Source organism: Motacilla alba, chromosome Z (assembly GCF_015832195.1).
Source record: "Motacilla alba alba isolate MOTALB_02 chromosome Z, Motacilla_alba_V1.0_pri, whole genome shotgun sequence".
Taxonomy (NCBI): domain Eukaryota; kingdom Metazoa; phylum Chordata; class Aves; order Passeriformes; family Motacillidae; genus Motacilla; species Motacilla alba.
In genome coordinates this window covers 42089112-42108071 of record NC_052046.1, presented here as the reverse complement: position 1 = coordinate 42108071, position 18960 = coordinate 42089112, and the positions used below count along the sequence as shown (strand labels likewise).

General features: G+C 40.7%; 1 protein-coding gene across 3 annotated transcripts in view; it reads left to right on the top strand.

Annotated features, from left to right (window-relative positions):
- The window catches only part of GNE (glucosamine (UDP-N-acetyl)-2-epimerase/N-acetylmannosamine kinase), a 33716-nt gene extending 15472 nt beyond the window's left edge, over window positions 1–18244 (top strand). For 2 of the 3 annotated variants that reach the window (XM_038123887.1, XM_038123885.1), the window contains exons 4-12: window positions 905–1057; window positions 1506–1718; window positions 1957–2044; window positions 8760–8970; window positions 11376–11505; window positions 13240–13461; window positions 14367–14549; window positions 15125–15241; window positions 15954–16189. In XM_038123887.1, coding sequence (XP_037979815.1) covers window positions 905–1057; window positions 1506–1718; window positions 1957–2044; window positions 8760–8970; window positions 11376–11505; window positions 13240–13461; window positions 14367–14549; window positions 15125–15241; window positions 15954–16189 — 1553 coding nt within the window. Of the gene's footprint in view, window positions 1–904; window positions 1058–1505; window positions 1719–1956; window positions 2045–8759; window positions 8971–11375; window positions 11506–13239; window positions 13462–14366; window positions 14550–15124; window positions 15242–15953 lie in introns of all 3 variants that reach the window. The other variant, XM_038123884.1, reaches the window with a different exon arrangement.
- Window positions 18245–18960: the final 716 nt, after the last annotated feature.

Below are 18960 nucleotides of genomic sequence, written 5' to 3'. Positions count from 1 at the left end.
AGTACCTAGTATTTCTTTCTACATTTGCTTTCATTCTGTATTCTGCCACGTACAACTGAAAAGCTACAAATCTATTTTACTGAACACTTCTAGACCTTCTGCCAAATCAAAAAGTAACTCCTTAAATGGGTAATTTCTCTGAGCTGAACAACTTAAAAACAGAACAGTCTTACATGAGCAGTTACTTTGGTGTAGTAGTTTTAGTTAAATAGAATCAAAGCTATTCAGGCCTAATATAAAAAACCACACTGAATTTGTACCATGAACCTTCTTTTGAGGAATGCACTGCAACAGGACAACATGTGCCAAAGGCTTTTGGTGTTTAATACTCACTGACTTAAAAATAATTCCTGTAAACAGTGGGGTTTTATGTTTGCTTTTTATCTTTGACAAAGCAGTCTCCTGTATGGCTACCATGTGTAGAAGCTAGAAACTTTTTCAGTCAGTATGTTTTGCAGATAAATGTTTATCAAATGTGCTAAGACAAGTACGACTGACTGTTTTAAAGCAGTGGAAATGAAGTCTTTGCTTGAAAATGGACAACTGACAGAAAAATCAGAGCAGCTTCAGGAGTTATTCCAGATTTATAGTGGTGTGAGAACAGTCTCTTGATCCTGGTATAGTCTTGGAAAGCTTCAGAAGTAGGCTTGCAAGTTAAGAGTTTGTAGACATTTAGGTAGTGGTCTACAAAGTTATGAGACAAGCTTAGAGAGACAAATAACAAGCTAGGTACCCTGTAAGTCCCTTGATTTTTATTCTAGCATTGATCCGTATGTGTTAGATATGTCCCATTCAGTGCCTTGACTTTTCAGGGTTTCATATCTGTAGTTCCAAAAGTATGTCCTTCCTTCCTGTTGCTATTCCGCGCGAATAAAAAAACTTTTATTGCCCTCCATTTGGACAGGTGAAGATGTCAAAACCAGAGATTATATAGTTGCTCTGCAACATCCTGTAACCACAGATATTAAACATTCCATAAAGATGTTTGAGCTGACACTAGATGCACTCATCTCCTTCAACAAGAGAACACTTGTTCTATTCCCTAATGTGGATGCAGGTGAGTAGAATACCTTCATGACACAGTGACAGATAACAGATTGTCTTCAAAAGAGTGCTTATATCCCAGGTCCTCCAGCCAGATGGAAATTGCTGATTGTGTCAGCCTCGTGGGTGCACCTGCTGCAGCTCTATGTTCACATTGCTGGAGCACATTTCAGTGTTTCAGTGTGGGAAGGAAAACGAGAAACCATGTGACATGTAGGAGCAATATTAGTGTCTCTTAAATTAGCTTAAAACTACAAAGATACTTTTGCACTGAATTCTTGTATCAAACTTTGGCATATGTGCTGAGCTAAATGATTTACAGTGTAAGGATAAAAAGAGAGCAAAAAATCTGTTCAGAGCTGGCAACTCAGTGAATGGCTGGCTACTACATTCTTTGTATGCCTGGACTTTGATTTTAAAAGTAGAACTTACATCCTTGATTCTGCTTTGCTTTTCTGTAGGAAGCAAAGAGATGGTTCGTGTGATGAGGAAGAAGGGCATTGAACACCATCCCAATTTTCGGGCAGTAAAGCATGTGCCATTTGACCAGTTCATTCAGCTGGTTGCTCACGCTGGTTGTATGATTGGTAACAGCAGTTGTGGTGTCAGAGAGGTGGGAGCATTTGGCACACCTGTCATCAACCTGGGGACACGGCAGACAGGAAGAGAAACAGGTACATGTTTGCTTAACTAGCATTTTGTAATGCAGGACAGTGTATCAGAGTTGTCACCTTTGCTTTCAAGAAAGCAAGGGGAGGCACAGAACTGATGAAGAGTGATGTCAATGTGATGGGCATCTTGCCCTCACAGAGGAAATAAAAAACAATTTTTTTTTCATTTCTAAAGCAGCTCATACTCTAATGCAATTTGAGCATCTGATCTGTCCTATTACCTTAATTTTTTGTTGTCTAGGTGAAAATGTTCTTCATGTTCGCGATGCTGATACACAGGATAAGATTCTTCATGCTCTACAGCTGCAGTTTGGGAAGCAATATCCATGGTGAGTACACTCATCTTAATTCATTGAGGGGGATGTTAAAGCAGTAGAGTAAAAGGCATTTAGTCCTAAGGTGTTTCATCATATTTCACTGGAGTGCTTTTAATGCACTGATCTGAGGTTACAAATGATTTTTCATTTCAGAACCATAATGCAATGTCTGGTATGCAGTAGTATTTAAAGAGCAAAATGTTACTAGTAATGTTTCAATACAAGTAGTCATTTAACATCCAACAGAAAGTCAAGAAGACAAAATTCATATTAATCTATACCAGCATGATTAAGAGGGCTTGTTCTTTAGAAACAGCATGGGGGAGAACGTCCTGTCTGCTTACTTTGACTTGTGCCTTAAGGACACCTTTTTGTGTGGGTGCAAATGATACTGAGAGCCGAAAAATGGCCAGGATCAAGGAAGACTATAATGGCCTGGTGAGGCACATGAAAAACATCTCTGCCCAAGTCACCTCCATATGTATCCCCCCTGTTAGAGCAATCAGGACACTGTCTGAGGCGGATCAATGTCTGGAGTTGTGGCTGGTGCTATCGAGAATGTTTCGGCTTTTATAACAGTGGGTTGTGGTTTTGTGATTTTTAGCCTGTTACAGGAGAACAGGATCTCCTGGCTAAAAAGGGCGGAGTGTCTTTGGCAGCAGGCTGGCCAGTCTGGTGAGATGGGCTTTAAATTAAGGACTGGGAGTCAAGGTGCAAATGTCAACAACTGTGCTATTGTTTCCTCCTAGGGAGCAGGTCATAGCAACCACTGCAGAGTCAAGATGTTCCTTGGCTGCAGCTCATATTGAAGATCTGTCTTGTTTTGAGGCAATTTAAAGAGATGGGCACTCTGAAATTAGTAATCTCCCCCTTGATTCCAACCAATCCCTTTCCTCCAGTAAGGAACAACACACAAGTAGATGCAAGTGAAAAAATAACAGTTTATTAACAAACAGGATGCCAACAGGCTGGGGGGAGGGGGAAGTAAATAACTGTTAGGTACCAAACTGCTAAATCTCACAACCCCATGGGAGCAGAGACACCTGAAATGCCTGAAATAACTGTTCCTGAAATGGTGCCTGCTAGAGACAGCTGCATAGCTGAAGGACAAAGGGAAGGTGGCATCTCACCCTTCCCTTCCAATATGGTGCCTCCCAGGCATCACACATGTGACCACACATTTGCAGGAACAAAGAGGCAAGATGGTGAGAACCCCCACTGGGAAGGCAGGAGTCTGCAGAGCAGTTCTGGAGGCAGATGGAAACTTGCTGGTTCAGGTGGCTGCTGCCACTTCCTCCTGCTGTCCGTGGGCTCTGACAGCGCTGCTGCCATGCTCTGCACCATGGTTCTGGGTTGGGCTAGTGAGGAACGAGCAGTCCATTCGCACTGGCACAGGGTGCCAAATGCCAGGAACTCACTGGCTTTTTTGCTGCCAGCAGACCTTGCGAAGTTCATTTTGAAACTGTTTCTAACTGCAAAATGCAGTTTTTAGAATGGCAAACCCAAGGCTGCCACAAAAGGGAGAATTTCTACTCCCATAGTCTTCTCTCATGGAGTGGCTCGGACTGAAGCAGGGCCATGCCCTCTCTGCAGCAGCAGGAGGGCACATATGGACTTCGCCCCAAGACAGCCCGGAAACACCAACGGGAGTCCATCTGAGGCAAGGTGGGGAGGAGGGGTGTGAAATGAAAAGAGAACCCAAAAAAGGAAGGGAAAAAACTCTGCCAAAACAAAGATGAAACAGCCACAGCCCTCAAAGCAAACACTACGCAGCGAAAGGCAGGAAACTGCCTGGGCAAGACAATTTTAAAAATGCCCCCCCCCCCAACCTGCCACACACAAGGTCCCCAGCTGCAGGGTCTTGAAGAGACAGTAATGATTTTTTGGCACAGATAGATAGGGAATACAGTAACAATATAGATCACTCCAGGACAGGATCATAGGGCAAAACACATCAAGGATATTTAAGACTGTGGTGTTCATGACTCTCACACCCCTTCAAGCAACCTAGTTGTTTGAACTTCTGTGAAGTGCCTGTATACAAATGCACACAGCAAGTGTATAAACAAGGTAATCTAATAAACTAGAAATCTATGTGAGGTTGCAGAGCCATGATCTCAGTGGAATTATGGCAACATACCTGGAAGGTTGTCATGGATGGCTATGTGTAGAGATAAACGTTGTCATGGATGGCTATATCTAGAGAGGGCAGGTCAGAGAAGCAAGCTGGTGGAGTTGTTCTTCATGTGAGAGAGCAATTGGACTGAATCAGGCTCTAGTCAGGGACAGATGAACAAGTTGAGAGTTTATGGTTGAGAATTTAAGCAACAGGCTAATATGGGTGACACTGCTGTGTGTCTTTACCAGAGGCCACCTGATGAAGAGAGGAAGCTGATGAGGCTTTGTGTGGGCAACTGAAATAGTGTCACAGGCCCTGGTTCTCCTGGGAGATATGTACCTGATATTTGTTAAGAGTGACAACACAGCTTGGCACACAGTTCAGGAAGTTCCTGCAGATCAGTGAAGATAATTTTGATGCAGTGGTGGAGGAGCCAGTGAGGAAAGGTCGGTTCTGGACCTTTTACTAACAAACCAAGAGGCACTGGTTGAAGATGTGAAGGCTGGGGACTGCACTGGCTGCAGTGACCATTAGAAATTCAGAATCCTGCACCAGGGAAGCAAAACAGCAAGCAGGATTAGAACCCTAAACTTGCTGAGAGCTAACTTTGACGTCTTCAAGGGCCTTATTGGAGGAATCTGATGGTTTAGGACTCCAGATGAGGAGGGTATCCAAAGAGATGGTCAGTATTCAAGCATCACTTCCTCTGACCTCAAGACCAGTGCATCCTTATGATCCAGAAATAAGGCAAAGAGGGCTGGAGCCCTAAATAGATGAGATTCTAGTAAAACTCAAACAGAAGAAACTTACGGGATGTGAAAAAAGGAACAGGCCACATGGGAGGACTATAGAAACATTGTCAGAATATGCGGGGATGTGAGAAGGAAGGTCAAAGGCCACTTGGAATTCAGTCTGGCCAGGGATATAAAGGACAACAAGAAGGACTTCTACAAATTCATCAGCAGTAACAGGAGGAATAGGGTAGAAGTGTGGCTGCTGCTGAATCAGATGGGTGTCTGGGTGTTGGAAGACACAGAGAAGGCAGAACAGAATTATTGAATGCCTTCTTTGGTTCAGTCTTTACTGTTGAGAATAGCCCTCAGGAATCCCAGACTTCAGAGGTAAGAGGAAAAGGTTGGAGAATGGAAGACTTGTTTGTAGAGGGTTGGATTAGAGATCAGCTAGGCAGATTAACCACCCATAACTCTACAGACCTAATGTGATGCACCTATGTGTGCTGAGGGAGCTGGTGGATGTTGCTAAGCCAGTCTCCGTTATCTTTGAAAAATCATGGAGTGGGAGAGATGCCTAATAACTGGAGGAAAGCCAGTGATACTCCCATCTCCAGAAAGGGCAACAAAGAAGGGCTGGTGGGAGATGTGGTGGTTGGAGGCCATTTGGAATACAGTGATCATGGAAAAATAGAATTCTCAATAATTGGTGAAACAAGGAGGGCCACCAACAAAACTTCTACACTGGACTTCCAGAGAGCAGACTTTGGCCTATTCAAGAAGCTGATTTGGTAAGATCCTTAGGAAGCAACCCTTAAAAACGAGGGGGTCCAAGATGGATGGACATACTTCAAGAAAGTAATCTTGAAAGCACAGGAGCAGGCTGTCCCTATGTGCCAAAAGATGAGCTGTTGGAGAAGATGACTGGCCTGGATGAAAAAAGAACTTTTGAAGGAACTAAGGGAGAAAAAGATTATGATCTTTGGAAAAAGGGGCAGGTAATTCAGGAAATATTTAAGGATGTGGCTATGTCGTGTAGGAGAAAAAAATCTAGGGAGGTAAAAGCCCAATTCAAACTTACTCTGGCCACTTCTGTGAAGAATAATAAAAATATTTTTATAAATACATAAATGGCAAAAGGAGAGGCGAGGATAATCTCCATTCAGTATTAGATGGGGAACAGAATTTAGTCACTAAAGATGATGAAAAGGCAGAGATACTTAACACCTTTGCCTCAGTTTTCAACAGAAAGACAGGTTGTCCTCAGGACAGCTGTCCTCCTGTGCTGGTAGATGGGGGCAGGAAGCAGAATGGTCCCCCTGTTATCCAGGAGGAGGCAGTCAGAGACCTGCTGAGCCACTTAGATGCTTACAAGTCTATGGGCCATCCCAGGGTGATGAGGGAGCTGGCAGATGAGCTTGTTATCTCCATCATTTACCAGTCCTCACTCACTGGGGAGGTCCCAGATGACTGGAAGCTGGCCAGTGTGACACCCATCCACAAAAAGGATGGGAAGGAAGATCCAGGACACTACGGACCTGTCAGCCTGACCTCAGTACCTGGCAGGATTATGGAACAGATCATCTTGAGTGTGGTCACATGGCACCTACATGATGGCCCAGGGCTCAGATGCAGCCAGCATGGATTTAAAAGGGGCAGGTCCTGCCTGACCAACCTGATCTCCTTTTATAACCAGGTGACTCACCTGGTGGATGAAGGAAAGGCTGTGGATGTTGTCTATCTGACCTTCAGCAATGCCTTTGACACCATCTCCCCATAGGACACTGCTGGAAAAGCTGGCAGCCCACAGCTTGGACAGGAGCACTCTTTGCTGGGTTCAGAACTGGCTGGATGGCCAGGCCCAGAGAGTGGTGATCATGTCACATCCACTGGTGGGCAGTCACCAGTGGTGTCCCTCAGGGGTCTGTGCTGGGACCAGTCCTGTTTAATATCTTCATTGATGATCTGGACGAGGGGATTGGGTCCACCATCAGTAAATTTGCAGATGACACCAAGCTGGGAGCAAGTATTGATCTGTTAGAGAGAAGGAGAGCTCTGCAGAGGGACCTGGACAGGCTGGATAGATGGGCCAAGTTCAGCAATATGAGGTTTAACAAGTCCAAGTCCCACGTCCTAGACTTGAGTCACAACAACCCCCTGCAGCACTACAGGCTGGGGCAGAGTAGCTGGACAGTGCCCAGGCAGAAAGGGACTTGGGGGTGCTGGTCAGCAGGTGATTGAACATGAGCCAGCAGTGTGTCCAGGGGGCCAAGAAAGCCAATGGCATCCTGGCCTATATCAGGAATAGTGTGGCCAGCAGTCCCAGGGCCGTGATTCTTCCCCTGTACTCAGCATTCATTAGGCCTCTCCTTGAATGCTGTGTTCAGTTCCTCAATTAAGGAAAGACGTTGAGATGCTTGAATTTATGCAGAGAAGGGCAACAAGGCTGGTGAAGGGCCTGGAATACAGATCCTATGAGGAATGGCTTCAGGAGCTGGGGTTGTTTAGCCTGGAAAAAAAGGAAGCTTGAGGAGACCTTATCACTCTACAACTCCCTGAAAAGAGGCTGTTGCCAGGTGGATGTTTATGCTAGATGTTACAAAGAATTCTTCACAGAAAATGTGGTTTGGCATTGGAATGGGCTACCCAAGGAGGTGGTTGAGTTGCTGTCCCTGGAGGTGTTTAAAGAAAGATTGGATGAGGCACTTAGTGCCATGGTTTAGCTGATAATGTTAGGTAACAACTTGGACCGTGTCAAAGGTCTTTTCCAGCCTAGTTTATTCTGTGATTCTGTTATTTGGGGTCTGGAGCATCTCTCTTATAAGAAGAGAGAGAATGTGGAAGCTGGTCCTGTCTAGACCGGCTTCAATACATAAAAATATCTCCAAGGTGGGTGCCCAGAGGATGGTGCCAGGCTCCTCTCAGTGGTTCCCAGCAACAGGACAAGGAGTAATGGCCGTAAACCAAAACACAAGTTACATCTCAACTTGAAGAAGAGCTTTACATTGAGGGTGGCAGAACACAGGCAAAGACTGCCCAGGTATGACATGGAATCTCCCTCCCTGGAGACATTAAAGTCCCACCTCGATGAGTTCCTGTGTCACCTGCTTAATGTGACCTGCCTTGGGGGGAATGTTGGCCTAGATGATCTCAAGAGGTTACTTCCAACTCAAGGTATTCTGTGCTTCTGTGACACAATACTCAATAGTTGATTTGACCTCATGCATAGAGTCCTAAATGCAAGCTTCCAGGGAAGCTGCAGAATTCTGGCTAGGTGCTTTTCCTTATTCCTCAGCCCTAATGAGTACTGACTCTCATTCCTTTAACACTTAAGTTCATATAAAATTTGATAGATACTTGTTCAACTAAGGACAAGGATAAAAAGAGTATTTCTTAGGAATCTAAACAGAACAGTAAAAGTGAATTCTTTAATACCAATATCTGATGCCATGTATGATATTTTAGAAAAAGTCATGTTGAAAACTAACGTGAATGTACAGTTTATTATTACATACTTGGCATCTGTGCAATAAGTACCTCTTATATGATTCATGGCACATAAACTGCCCATATTTTTATTTCTGCTTCATTAAACTTAATTTTACAGGGTTTTTGATATCATTAGTTTCCAGTTTTCTACATTGCAGTTTCATATTCCAGAATGGAGCTAGTGCCAGCTTTGAAAGATCTGTGTGTGTTCTTTCAATTACTGTCACTGTGTACCATGTCTCGTGACAGTCTGCCATAGTGTGAGCTGCAGTATTGGCAGAGTAGCTAGATCATAATATTGTAATGACACTACTACACTTTTCTGTCATACAAAGAACTTCATAGATTCCAGTGTTATTTCAAATTACATTTTCTTTTTGTATTATAGCTCAAAAATATATGGAGATGGTAATGCTGTTCCAAGGATTTTGAAGTTCCTTAAATCTATTGACCTCAAAGAACCATTGCAAAAGAAATTCTGTTTTCCTCCTGTCAAAGATAATATCTCTCAAGATATTGACCATATTCTAGAGACACAGAGTGCTCTGGCAGTGGATCTAGGCGGAACAAATCTCCGAGTAGCAATCGTCAGTATGAAGGTAAATACTCTGTTGTGCTTCTAGATACTCTGCAAACTCTACTGGGCTTTGTGGATATGGGCTTGTGATGCCAAAGAGCTCCAAAACAAAGCAGTCTGTTGACATTTTTTTTGAGGGATAAAGAAAGATAAAGATTTTTCACCTTCTTTCCTGCCTCTCTTACAGTCCTGATACAACTTGCTTATTGCTTTGCTCTTCTAAGACTGATGTTAAACTAGCAATGCCCATTTGGTGGTGCAAGGTTTTAGCTGCTTCTTTGTGGGTTGACTGCAGACTTTGAAGAATAGAACAGGTTTTGCATGTGTTGGTTCTCCTTAAGAGGTGACAACCTGCAAGTTTTTGTATGACAAGCAAAACGTGGAGGGCTCCAGTCGTAGACTTTTTGCTTCCCCACTGCCTTACATTTCCATGTAATTGACACTCAAGACCATTCTGAGCAACAACCAGCATCTAATTCAGCAAATCAATTTACTGAACTCTGCAGCATTTCAAAGAGGTGAATAAAATTCATGATGAGAAGTCTTTTGCTTTTGTTCTCAACAGTATTGGACAATTATGCCTACAGTTTGCAGATACGCTTCCATATTTGCAGATAACTCGATCAGTTCAATAATGGTTGCCTAGAAGGCAGAATAAGGTGCGTGAAGCATGGAGGGTTATGTAAATTGACCTGACACAGTCCAGAATTTTCACATTCATTTAAGAGATGTCTGACAGATCTTCCAGGTCTTAAAGATAGCTTTTAAAAGTGTAATATTTTTAGAAGCAAAATTGACACCATATTTTTTCCTATGAGTCAACACAGACTGGAAAAAAAATGTAAAAAAATTCTGCCCACTTTACAGAGCTCAAAGTTTCATTTGTGAAAATTGAGATGCTAGCAAATCAGAGTGAAAACAATCAGACTTTCATAATAAAATTTACACAACAGATTAAGCATTTAACAGCCAGTGGCAGAATATGAAATTTAATTTTATTTTCAAAAAAAAGGAGATTTAAAAATTCCTTTTAGAAGCCCTTATGTCTTCTAAAATATTTGCTGCAACCTTGTCTTCCAAAACAAGTTCTCTGATGCGCCTTCAAACCTAAAAGTTAAGAAGAAACTAAGCATTCAAAATCCTCAAACTTGGTTGCTTATGTGATACTGAGATGGTGGGACCCAGTACTCAAACCCATTATCAGTTTGGAATTTTCCAAGTTCTTTGGCCGTGATGACTCAGCCATGTTGCTTATAGACTGTCTTTGTTACTCCTCCTTGCTGAGTTGCATTAATTCAGTGCAGTTCACTGAGATACATGGTATGGGGGGTTTAACAGGGAGAATAACACTGTTACACAGGCTACCTTCAGCTGTCTCCTGGCTTAATCCTGCCATGTAAACACTGAATTAAGATCAGTTCCTTAGTACCCTTAGATTCCAAGCACGCACCATGAATACTTCATTACACAGCATGACTGGAATTGAAATTAATCTTCATGGCCCCTCCCCACCCTCTCCAAAGTATTTACAAGGGCATGTAGTGACAGGAAAAGGGGGAATGTCTTCAGCCTGAAAGAGGGTGGGTTTAGATTAGATACTGGGAAGAAATTCTTTATTGTGAGGGTGGGGAGGCATTGGTACAGGTTGTCTACAGGAGTCTGGGATGCCACATCCCCAGAAGTGTAGTGTTCAAGGCCAGGTTGGCTGGGGATCTGAGCAACGTGGTTTGGTTCAGTGTCCCTTCCTATGGTGTGGAGTTGGAACTGGATGATCTTTGAGGTCCCTTTGAACCCAAACTATTCTATAATGTATGACACTTGATAGCTACTCCAGAGATATTGCAAGTGACTCAGAAGTGTAATTGCTTAGAAGATATTTCTGAAAGTATAGTCATTTTTGCCTTGAAATTTCTAGCATTTCTGTCTGTCTAATTCTGCTTTTTTTTGGTGAAATGGCATTGTCTGTGACACCACAGAAACCTTTCATGCAGTCAGATTGGAAAGATTTTATTTTTGAAGCACTGTGGTTTTTCTGTCATTTTTAGTATTTGTTACTCTTTTTTTAACACTTCAGTGTTGGGCCTAAGTACATTGCTTTATCATGGTTTATGCCTATCAACAGTTGCAGCAACTCTGGTGATACTTCCTCACATGAGCTATGTGTTCCTTAAAATGTGTATGTATTTAATTTCAGATGGGAGGTTGATTGCAGAAGCAGAATGTAATGCCTAATCTTACAAACTTGTCCCCAAGAGCTGTCAAGAACATTGCCTGCAGGCCCAAAAACTAGAGTATAGCATCTGTGTTTTTTTTAAAGAGATGAGTTATGGTTCTCTATTTTAAAATTGACCTGTAATTTATATGGAAGAGAAATTTCATCATGACATATATTTCTCTGGGGCATGTTTTGTTGTTTTTAATTTGTAGGGTGAAATAGTTAAGAAGTATACCCAGCTCAACCCTAAAACCTATGAAGACAGACTGGCGTTAATTCTAAAGATGTGTGTAGAGGCTGCATCAGAGGCAGTAAATGTAAACTGCAGAATTTTGGGAGTAGGTAAGTTAACAGATACTTTTTACATCTCTGTTTTTCAACATGAAATTAAATCACTACTCATTAATTTAAAATACCTCTCTAAAATGGAAATCCTGTACTTTAAATTCTTACATATTCTTAACAAAGAAACATTTCTAAATATCTGAAAATGAGAAGCTGACTATAAAGACTGAAGTTTCTACAGTTTGTAACAACCATCAAACAATATGTTAAGTTATGGTAAACTATATATAAAATGTGTTTTTGTAGTACTCTGGATTATGAAGTTCTTTGCTGTCTGTAAGCCTTTCTTTAGGGCTAGGATCAACTATGCAGCAGAATTTTCAGATACACCAAGGCAAACTAAAAAGGCTAGAATGTTAGGAGTAAATTTGTAGCTAGCAGAGACAAAAGCAGTCCTTCTGCTGACTTCTAGTTCACTTGCAATACAGTTCTGTGTTAAACTGTGCTTATATCAGACAGGACTTCTTCAGTTAAATGGCAACTAGGAGATTTGGCCTTAAATATTGTTTATTTATGAAGATGTTGATTAATGTGTCCTGGATTTTTTAAGAAGGACATACAATATTCATTTTAGCTGAGAAATGTTCCTAAAGAAAAGTAGTTTGTTCCAGATGAAAACTTAACTGAATCACACACTACAAAGAAAATTTAACTTGAACATGTATTCTTTAAAAACAATGTTAAGTACACAAAGCCATAAGGAGAAATGTTAGCCATTCAAATAATATCTTTCTTACACCTCAAATGTTCAATTCAGCTGTTTGTTTTGGAGCTTTTATGGCTGCTTTCTGTTACAGCATTAACCCTGGAGCCATCTTTATATGTGCCTCAGGGTATATAAGCTCTGTACAAGAAAATGTTCAAACTTTACTGTCTAGAGCTAAATACCTCCATTATAGAGACTTGCTTTTCAGTGATCCTGAGAGACTCCACCAGCTCTGGAAGCCTCTCCAGCTAGGGAAAACTGGGTTGGCTAATAGAGCCTATTACTGGCCTACTCTGTTCAGTAGACAAATCTCTGAACACAGTTTTGATCTTTCACAAAAACAGTGTGTTTCTAAGGAAAAATCACTACTCTGGGTCTAGTAGTTATTTTTAGTCATTCTATATCATAAGAGTTATAGCAGACTTCCGGATACTAATAGAGTTCCAGGGTTTGAATAATTTATTTTTGCTGTTATGTCTTTTGTACGCCACTAATAAGAAACACAGCTGTTAAGGGATTTACTGCAATCTTGCCTGAAGTAGGAACATTAACTCTCTGACTAACATTAACCACTACCCATCCAGGTAGTCGTAAGATACTTGGTGCATTGTGATTAGAGGTGTGGCATTCTATGAACTATCTTCTTTACTTAGAGGGTGACTGAGCACTGAAACACACTGCTTGAAGAGGTTGTGGAGTCATCTTCTCTGGAGATTTTCAAAACTCACATGGACAGAATCCTGTGCCACTTGCTGTAGGTGAACCTGTTTTAGCAGAGAGGTTGGACTAGATGATCTCCAGCAGTCCCTTTCAACCCAAACCATCCGATGATTTTGTGATCTTTATATGTCAAAAGTTGAACTGCCAGTAATACTCCAGAAATTTTTACTTTTATGCTCTGCTTGAAAGCCTAGTTTTAGAGGAAAAAAAAATCTTGTCATTAGAGAAAGAAAAATAGGTTTTTACTTAAAGTCTGTTACACAGACTTAGTTTTCGTTTTTCTCTCCTGTATCTCTGGGACTTAGGTATTTCCACAGGTGGACGGGTAAACCCTCGAGAAGGAATTGTGCTTCACTCTACAAAACTCATTCAGGAGTGGAGCTCTGTGGATCTCAGAACTCCTATATCTGATGCTTTGCACCTGCCAGTCTGGGTGGACAATGATGGGAACTGTGCTGCTCTAGCAGAGAGGAAATTTGGTCATGGAAAAGGAATAGAAAATTTTGTAACACTGATTACTGGTACAGGTGGGTATGTTGAAGTTCAATGATACCCAAAGTCCAGCACCATCACCTAGAGGCTCAGGTGTTCTATAGGCATAAACATTACCACTATGCCTGGAAAACCAAAAATTCTTTTGCTAGACTATTTGTTTGCTTTAGGGTGCTTTTAATTTATTCTGGCAAATAAAACCACTTCCATAGTTTAGATTTTTTGATGAAATAAGTTCTTTTGGTACTGCTGCACAGGCAAATAAGGAAAATCTGAGCAACTTCAACTGGAATAATTTTGCATTTTCAGCTTTATAGCTTAATTCTCTTTCAACTTTAGAAATAATATGTATCTAGAAGATAAGCAACTGAATATAAGAAAGTATGCTTATATCTCAAATGCAAATATGAGGTAACTTTTCTCTTTGTTATGAGAAAAGTATATATATTTTTAAAGTATATATATTTGTTAAGTATATAGTCCTTTAGATGGTGGCAGTAAGAACTAGCTGATGAATTTACACCCAGTTTGGGAAGGGGCAGCAGAGGCCTGCACATTTATCTGTCCTGGCCCTTTAATACACAGGTTTAACTGTCTAAATACAGCATTAGAACTTCTCCTTTGAAGTGCAAAATTTTAAGGCCACTTGGATAGTTTTCTTCGTAAAGAGCATGACTCACAAGCTTTAAAGATCTGTCATATTTCAGTACCATAGGTTTATAAAAAAATACAAGCATTATAGACCATTTTGATCCATATATGCATAAGAGAGAGCTATGAGCTTGTGTATTAGGTGTGTCAATCACTAAAGCAAATTATTTTATCTTGTCTATATCAGAATAAGCAAATATCAGTGTCTTGTAGAACTGGGGCTTTAGAAACTCTCGGGGAGCAGGGGTTGTTTGTCTTCTAAGCAAAAGAAGTCTTAATATCTTTGCAGGAATTGGAGGTGGAATCGTTCATCAACATGAATTGATCCATGGCAGTTCTTTCTGTGCTGCTGAGCTTGGACACATTGTCGTATCCTTAGATGGACCGGAGTGCCTGTGTGGCAGCCAAGGATGTATAGAAGCATATGCCTCAGGAATAGCGTTACAGAGAGAAGCTAAGAAACTGCATGATGGTATCTATTTACTCTGGGTTTGAAAATACAGTTACTAAACTGCAGTATAGGAAGACATTTTAAAAGAAGGTATTGAGAAAAAATTAATCTGCCTTCTTTTTCTAGGACGATACCAGAACAGGTGCACAGACAGCCTACACAATACAGATCTTTTTCAGTAGCAAGGAACATTTGGAACCACTGGTCTCAGAACTTGCAGAAGCACACAGTAAAGCTGGTCTTTTCTTTTTAAGCTTGATGTAGACTAATCTGACAGGCATTTTGTGACATTTGGTTTCAGAGTGGTTGTCTTTCAGCAAAAGCTTCTAAGTCTTAAATAAGTTTGAGAATATTTATATTTTATTTATTTTTGGGTCCAACAAGACTAGTGAATTACCACACTCTTGATTCCCTGCTTCTGCGCATAGTGTCCTGAATAATATGGATATGATTACTTCAGATAAACTCAGGATTGAACAGATTGTTCAGGATTCAGTATACAAGTTAAAGAGATGGAAAGATTTTAATTGCCTATTTTTTCACCCTCTGACTTGCCACATTATCATGTTTTGCCCTCGGTTTTCTCTTCTTTTCAGATGATCTGCTTCTGGTAGAAGGAATGTCAATGAAGGAGGAGGAGATTGTTAGTGCTGCACACCTTATTCAAGCAGCTAAACTTGGGAATGTAAAAGCAGAGGGCATTCTCAGAACAGGTGAGAACATAGCCCAGAGGGTAAAACACTTCCATGATTGTATTTTAGGAGATACAGAAATGGTAGTGCACTGTAACACTACAAGCAGCCTGTATATGTTGAGGCCCTCTCAATATAGAAATTATTAATGGTAAAGAGATTTTAAATATAAATGTTGGAGAAAATGTCAGCAGAAGTGTTAAAAAAAAGATTAAAAGGCTCTGCAAAGATCAGTTTAAAAAAGAAGTAAAGTCAATAAAGTCTCAACATTATAATAATGGAAAATTCTGGGACATTTCATTGTATGCAAGTGAATGGCTAGTCTGAGGTAGCAAAGGCAATTTATGTTATGTGCTACTTACATGGTGGGTTTTACTGATTTACTAATTTTAAGCACAGTCCTCCCTCATACATAGTGGTTAACACTAAGGTGGTAGAGCAATGCTTTCCTATTTTCTCCTTGCTTACAAGCATGCTTAATGCATTGTTTTGTCTTTTCACATCCATAATGTTGAATAATGCATAGTTGTGCAAAAAAAAATTTGCCTTTTCTCTTTTACTTTCGAAAAATAATTTAATAGCAGACACATATTACCCACTAATATAAAACTCTGTGGAACAAAACACTTTATTGACTTTACTGTGTTATTTGCTGCTAACAGAACTGTTTCAACTACTGATGCCAGAACTGCTCTGAGTATCCTACTCAATTTGTTTTAACTTCATCTTTCAGCTGGGACCGCATTGGGCCTTGGCATTGTGAACATTCTACACACCGTGAACCCGTCTCTTGTGATCCTTTCTGGAGTTCTAGCTAACCACTATGTTAATGCTGTCAAAGATGTGATAAATCGACAGGCGCTGTCCTCTGTTAAAACAGTGGATGTGGTGGTCTCAAATCTAGCAGATCCTGCTCTTCTTGGAGCTGCTAGCCTAGTACTGGATTATACTACACGCAGAATATACTAAAGAATTACAGAATTAGAGAATTGGACTGTTCAGATTCCTAATGGGTGGAGGGAATACTTTGCCCCAAACTTTTCTTTGATAAGAGCAGCTAATGAATCAAAGTAGTGTTCTGAGTAGTTAGTGACTACTTTAGCATTTCCTAATTGAGGTATTATCTTTTTGTATTTTTCCTAAATTTCAGCTGACTTCATTGGAAGTAATGTGCAATTCTGGTTTTTTAAGCACCTCTGTTGTTAAGCCTATACATTACTTTTGAGTGTGGCTGAATTATTTATGAGCATCTCTTGCTGTATGGGGATAATGTGTATGGTGTGTAAAATTATTATAACTCTTGGGGATCCATATCTCATTTCCCACTTATGTGAAATGAGACGTTTACCAGCTTTTCAGTTTGCAGGATTCCACCCACAAAGTAAATATGATGTAATCACCAGTAGCAGGTAGTAATTTAAGTGGGTGGAAATGAGCCTCTACAATAAAAAAAGGCTACACCTAGAAATTTCTTTTTGTGAAGGACTTGGTAGAGGCAACCAAGTTTATTTATCAGATCATCTCTAAAGGCCAGAGTCCCATTTTAGAAGCTTTGCATGTGAAGGAAAAAAAACTACAGTTTAGTGAGCTTACAGCCTGCAGAGGAGTCCAAACAAACTGATAAGTAGAGCAGTGAGCATCTTTGTCTTCTGGCTATGGCCAATAGTAAATTGTTTGAATTTTAATCTTGAGGGACTTCTCAAGAGACTTAATCTACTACTTTATGAGAGGGGAGCTGCTTCTTCTTTGGTATCCAGTTAGCTGAAATTCAGCCACGTGGCACAGCTGATCATAAAGAACCTTTCACTGCAGAGTGACACAGTGCATCCCCTCAGCCATTCAGGTGGCTGCAGCTGCACTGTTCTTGTCCTGCTTTCACCATCACCTTTCAGGACGGAAAGTCAAATCTCGCCCTTATCCTTGCCTTCAGAGCATTCAGATGCCTAGGAGAAAAGTATGTCAAGTACCAGTGAAGGCTTGCCTAAGTAAGCTGTGGTTTGTATTTCTTTAAATGACTCCTTGATATACAGTGCTGTCTTTACCCAGCTGCTTTTTAGCATACTTTCAAGAGGCGGGAGAAATTTAAAAACCAATCCATCTATCAGCTAATCCAGAAAGATAGCTCTTGAGGAACAGTCACAAGACTATCCTGTCCTGAATTTAACGACCTATTTTGACATCTAACTCAACCACTGATATTCTCAGAAGTCCAGTAGTGTGTTAGTACAGGGGCTATTTCCAGACTTGAACTTCTCCTCCAATCAAAATGAAACAATCTTCTGCAATGAACCTGGACTGAATAGTTTACTCTGGCATATAATCTACACAGATTGTTTTTACTTCACCCTCTCTTCCACAAGGAATGCTTACTCACATCTTCAAAGCGGATTTCAGGAATACCACCAGATCTCCCTCCTCATGTCTCCAGGAACAATCATGCGGCCTCTATACCACTGGCAAATAACTGGTTCTTGACTGTTTGCGAAGTTATACTAGGCTTTATGTAACCAAGGAGTTTTAGTTCCTTTCCTACAAGTCTTGGTTTACTTGAAGATTCCCATTACCTTCAATACCAGAGCATAAGCTCTATGAGCAGATCAAGGAGAAAGTGGCATTTCTCTGCAGTGACAGTAGCTCAAATCAGGAGTATTGAGGTTCTAACAGTGAGGAGGTCTGCCATTTGATCTTTCCATCCTCAGCTATCACAAGGAATGCCTGGCTGGAATGCCTGGCTAAAAGTGGGACCAGGCTTTTGCTTTCTAGATCCTCTGAATCTCTGTATTTCTGGTATCTCAGACTCAAAATGTTTTTCCCTAGCAGCTGAAGGGAGGGTGCAGGCATAGAAAAAACACAACAGACTAAAACACAGTTGAAAAGTTTTACACCTTTAACGTCATGTTAAGAAAACAGTTCTTCAAATGCTTTTGAAAATGCTTTTTTCTGTCAATCGTCCAAGAACTTGCTGCATATGTACAAGCAGTTTATAAAATCAAAAAGAATAAAAAATCATGGTAAATAGTGTAATAGTGGTTTTGTCTCTTCTTTTTTCCCTGTTCAGAAGCATCCTTTGAACTTCAGGTACTTAAATGTGGACCACAGATTTTTACAGATATTAGCCCCCTGTTGTATCCAGTCCCAGAAGGAGCAAACATCAGATGTTCACAGAGTATCTGCAGTAATGTGCTTACTTGATGCTGGCCCAGTGTCCTGTAGAATAGCCTGTACCATCAAGTTCAGTTATTTGGTATTTTGAATCTTTGATATGCCACCTGGACACTTGGAAATAACCAATTCATTAGTTTTCTGGTGGTCTTGAAAACTTCTTGTTTTCAAGACATCTTGAAGGTCTTGTCCTTGCTCCATTTAATTGTAACACAATTGTCAAAAACTTGCATGTATTAGCAATGGAGGCAATGGCAATTTTGTATTAAAAAAACACAACACTGAGTAAGGTACAGACAGAATTTACACTTGTATTCAGTGAAATCTGATCACTGTGTCGATTTCAAATGCCATGGAAATACCACAGGCATTAATAAGTATATAACATCTGGGCTGTACACCCCTTGGACCATTCCAGATGTTCAGATATTTGGATTAGAACTAGTGCCACAGCACACGGTTCTGCAAAGGAACATGCTTGCCTGCATGACAAGTACCACTGGAGGAATCCTCTTGGCAAAGACTACAGACATCCATGTTGTCCATTCTGATACACAAGCCAGTAATCTATGTTTGCC